The sequence below is a fragment of the Limulus polyphemus genome, unplaced genomic scaffold, assembly GCF_000517525.1.
Source record: "Limulus polyphemus unplaced genomic scaffold, Limulus_polyphemus-2.1.2 Scaffold6684, whole genome shotgun sequence".
Lineage (NCBI taxonomy): Eukaryota > Metazoa > Arthropoda > Merostomata > Xiphosura > Limulidae > Limulus > Limulus polyphemus.
This window is the reverse complement of record NW_013672294.1, coordinates 34,744-39,845: the sequence shown is the minus strand read 5'-3', so window position 1 is coordinate 39,845 and position 5,102 is coordinate 34,744. Positions and strand designations below refer to the sequence as shown.

Genomic DNA, 5,102 nt, shown 5'->3' with positions numbered 1-5,102 from the left:
GTAACATTATAACGCCCCCACGGCTGAAAGGGCGAGCATGTTTGGTGTGACAGGGATTCGAACCCGCGACCCTCAGATTGCGAGTCGTGTGCCTCTAGAGTTATTAATTAATAAAATAAACGACACGCCTTTTAAGACTTTAAAAAGTAAAATACATTCTGTTAGGTGCAAAATTTGTTTAAATGTCGCGCAAAACTCCCCGAGGGTTATCTGCGCTAGTCGTCCCTAATTTTGAAGTGATAGACTAGAGGGAATACAGACAGTCAACACCATCCACCGCCAACTCTTGGGCTACATTTAACCAATGAATAGTGGGATTAACCGTCATAACACCCTCATTGAAAGCGCGAGCATGTTCGGTGACGGGTTTCGAACCCGCGACCCCGTAGTTTGCGAGTCGAGGGCCCTAACCATCAGGCCATGCCAACCTTCAAACTAAAAGTACATAGCATACAACCCACGACGACGGTGGTGGTTGTTGTGTTATCATACGAACAACTTGAATTTATTGTTTTTCTAATAATATAATAATTTTATCATAGCTTTTTATTGAAAATTTCCAAAGGTCTAGATTTTATTAAGGTCCACGCTCTGTTGATAAATTTCAAAACTTTACACTTATAAATACTTTAATTGTAGCCTGCTGTCAATTTATTGTAAAAAAAAAATCTCAGATAATTTTTATGGGTAAAGAAACTAGTTTAATCAATGTCAATAGTCATTTTAGTGGTCTTATACTCACCAGAGGATTTGAAGAACACTACCAAGTGTAATAAATAATTTATTATTATAAACTATTCAGTAAACAAGATACTAAAAATATACATGAAGCCTAATCTATTATTGGATTCGCCATTTGACATTGAGATATACCGATTTCGGGGAAATTTAATAATGCTTTTTCAAATCAGATTTTTCAAACTTCTAAACAAGTCCATCATAAAAAGGGAAGTAACTTTTGTGCTGATCTGCAATATAACCAAACATCTTTTATAATTTTTTAACGTTAAAAATTAGGTTTCGACACCCGAGGTGGGCAGAGAACAGATAGATAATTGTGTAACTTTATGCTTTGCAACAAACTATGTAATCTCGGTGTTTATTGTTGCAGACGATAACGTTTTAAAACTTAAATATATTTGATATAAAATATGCCTTTTCTAAAAATGAAACTTTACTACTCGTATATAACTCGTAATTTCTTAAGTAGAACGCGACATGACGGCTGGCCTAGTAAACGCCTACCGCATTTCGACTGGCTATACATATGCCGTATCAGGGCGCTGAGACCTGATGGCGACAAAATGTCGCAGATAAAGCAAAGTAACACAGTGTCCCAGGTAATCTCTAGATAAGAATGAATTTCTAGTTTGTACGAAAGGTGTTTTAAAAACACTCGAAACCGTAGATTCACACGTGCGTTCGTTGCTCCTGAAGGATTACCTCTAAATGACGAATTACTCTAAATTTATCCTTCGGTTGGGAGGAGCTAAATCTAAAGTAGTAATTTGAGCTCTTATTTGCGCAACAATCGCTTCAGACACCAGCGCGCCAAAATGTCTAGACGTGTACGTAATACACGTAGCCAATAGCTGCAACGAAGAGACCTATCTACCACATCCCTCACACCGTAGATGAGTCTATTCGGTGATAGGGGGAGGGGTATCTGTATAACCAGAACGTAAAGTACTTTTATAAAATCAGAGATTAAGGAATTGTTTACTTTAATTCAGTCACTCTTACAAGTCAGAAAGTATAATCAATTTGAACGCTAGATGATATAGGATTATTATATTTAGACCAAGAAAATTAACTTATCCTTGATAGCAGTATTGTTAGTTCCCCCTTCGGACGAGTCTACTACGCGCAGAGGTTATTCAGGCTTAACACGACAAACTGCTAATATGATCGAAGTACGTAGCGTAAGCTAGATGTTTGAAATGAAACAGTGACAGTGTAGACGTCTGTTACACGTGAAGTTTAACAACTTAGATTTGTGTAGCCGTCATAACTTCATGAACATGGAGTGTGTGTGTATGATCCAGAGTGTGGATTTAGTCCTGTACGTGTAAAAGTTTTAAATCCATTTGTTTTTGAAGGGAAGGATAACACGCTTGTTTTCTAATTTTGTTTATAAAGTTACAACCTGAATATTACAACCTCGGAATATTCGTTAGTTGATACAGCGGTTACCTGGGAAATAGTGACCTTTCCGTGTATGAGATAATCATTATTGCAGACAACACGGGATTGAATGTTACTACGAGCTCGGAAGCAGAAGATTCGCAGAAATTATGCTGCGCGTTCATGTTTCGGCCTAAGCGGAACGCTTTAGTGAAACGGTTGTGGAAATATCGGATAGTAAACAACACTGGTGAAGATGAAGCCGCATGTGCGCTGGAAAATCATGAAGACTTTGAGATGAAGTCTGTTGTTCATTCAGTGTTGAAACGTTTAAAAGAAGCCCAACTCGAGAAGCTCGTGCAATCTGTGGAGAGTCGCGGGGCAGATATTTCAGACTGCGTGCTGGTTCCACGCGGAAACCTACGTTTTGGACGTCGGACAGCGGCGCCCCATGTGCTATGCTGTCAGCTATGGAGGTGGCCTGAAGTCCGGCATCCATTCGAGTTAAAGAGGCTTCACTGGTGTCAAACTGCCAACGACCCTTTGTACATTTGTTGTAACCCTTATCACTGGAGTAAACTGTGTGAACCGGGTTAGTATGTGTAAACATTTAGTGTAAAACTGAACAACATGTTTAAAATTGGCCAAGTTGAAGTTGATACCACTTTGAAATCACCAGTAAATGATTGATTAGTAGGTTGTTACTAAGTTTAAAGACATATAATAGAGAAGGTTTTACAGTTCTTGTATATTTTAAAGATAATACAGTACATATTGTCCATTTTCAACTTATACATTAAACTTCACGAGAGGTTTGTTTTTATGGAATCGGTTCAGGCATGCTTGGGTTTTAAATAACAAAAACAGTTCTGGAGACAAGCTTATTTACTAAAAGAGTAGTTTACTACTGATGGTTGTTTCTGTTACTCATAAAAAATTAATGCAAATATTCTAATTAATTTTTTGTAATATTTAAGGAAATCAAAGAGGTAATGCATTTTATTAACTTTTAATTTCATTATTTCACAGTATTCAGTAATTTGGCATGTTTATATATATTGTGCAAAGTTTTATGAGAGGGTTAGAAATTAAAAGTGATAAAAAATAATTATTGATGAGGTTAATGCACGGACTTAGGGGGTCTTCAAAATTAAGTCTTTCACACCTTTATTTTTACAGTAAAATAATACTTGATGAATATCCACTCGATATCATAACCTTAAGCCTAAAGTAGTGCGTGAATAAACATCTTCTGTCTTGTTTATACGAATTGCTTAAGTTTCATAAACTATTTGTGGTGTTTAATTATCACGTTAGGTTTGTGAGGTACAGAAAATAAACTTAATGATTAATGCCCATTTTTAAGAAATTGAAATTGTTGTAGAAACGCGTGACTATCTCGTGTTAGTCTCGTAGACGCCAAACAATTGATTTATTTCATCCCAGTTATTCAGTAGAGGTAAAGGTGGTACTTCTACGTCACCGTGTCGTGTAGGTAATGCTAATAAATGTATCTCTTTCGTATTATAACACAATTACGTTACTAATTGTCAACTCGTTTATAACTTTATTAAATCAGAATTCTTTGGCAAAATTTGGTCGCTTTACAAAAAAAAATTACAGGTGTTTTTTTAGTCAGTTTGTCAGCTTTCTGTTTTCTTTATAAACTGATCATTTTGTTGATGTGTAGAATTTACTTTTGTTGAAGAACTTTCCATGTTTTAATAAATAACTACGTTACATTTTTTGGAAATAATTCGCTTGTCATCGGGTTCGTTAGAAGGGGCTAGACAGGTATCTAACACCCGTGAGTTACTGACTATTAAGACCTGTTTTTAAATAAAGTGCATTACATGTTTAATTGTGGGATCTCGTGGTTCTGGTGGGTTTTTTTTTCGTGAATAGATTAGGTGTAGATCATCCATTGTCAGCATTGCTATTTTAGAAGTCACATCCATGAAATTCCATGATCGTTAACTCATGTTAACTGTTGTGGCTATCCCACAACGTGAATCGGTTAGTTTTAACATCGCTGAGCGAGGTCCGAACATATCGAGCCCCACAACTTTTCTCAAGTAGTGTGTTGAGGAACGGGGACCTCCTGAGCCCCAGTGCCTCGAGCAAGCGACGGAGTGGCGCTGCGATTAGCGTAGGCAGCACTAAAGTATGCCGCGTATTTTTTTCTGTGTTTCAAAAGTTATTCGGTCTTTTTCTTTTTAAGCAAACTGCATTACCCCCACTTAAAACAAGTAGATAAAAATTGTTCTTTTAAAACTTAACTACTAGTGTTCACATGAATCTTAATCAGTGTTTTTAATGTAACAAAATGATCACACGTGACGTATAAAGTTTTATGTCTTCCTTCGGTATTTTTTGTTCTTTCAAATGAAGTATATCATGGAAACAAAGTTAAGTTAGTTTGATGTTGGTCACCTCTGTAAAACTAGGCTATGCTGAACCCAACAGCGCAAGTACTTTCCACTAGAACTCGCTTCTTGGCTGAGAATGTCCTGTAAATGTAGTTTTGCTGGGACTCGGCAGGAGGGAGGGAGCTAGTCATCACCCTTTCTACCTGCCTACACGATCCTCGTGAACGGACAGACAGACGCCAAGTGTGCGTCTACGTCTGCGAATTAGACTACGTAGTAGGGTTGGCGAAACAAGCGCTCATTCAAAGAGAATGCGATTAAATAAACTAAGGGAGGTGTAGTTACAGTTCGGGTGACCCCCCTCGGTGCATACACACACACTCGTTGTAATTTCTAATGATAGGGTTAATCGTAAACTGAGGATACAAATCGTTACAGACAGAAACGGAATTACCAAGAACGTACAAAAACTATTGATAAAATCCGTTTTTACTTTTTCTTTTTTTTTCTCTCTCTCTTTGTGTGTGTATGTATATATATATTACTATCTTCTAAATGTTAAAGCAGCATACTGCATTCTAAAGTCGTCGCTCTTCCGAGTTTTAATGT

The 5,102-nt window shown here is 37.1% G+C and overlaps 1 protein-coding gene across 1 annotated transcript in view; it reads left to right on the top strand.

The window, feature by feature from the left end:
* The first annotated feature begins 1,752 nt into the window (after positions 1–1,752).
* LOC106473969 (mothers against decapentaplegic homolog 6-like) overlaps positions 1,753–5,102 on the top strand; it is a 24,314-nt gene continuing 20,964 nt past the window's right edge. Inside the window, exon 1 of the mRNA XM_013934658.2 lies at positions 1,753–2,716. Coding sequence (XP_013790112.1) covers positions 2,308–2,716 — 409 coding nt within the window. The 5' untranslated portion in view covers positions 1,753–2,307. The remainder of the gene's footprint in view (positions 2,717–5,102) is intronic.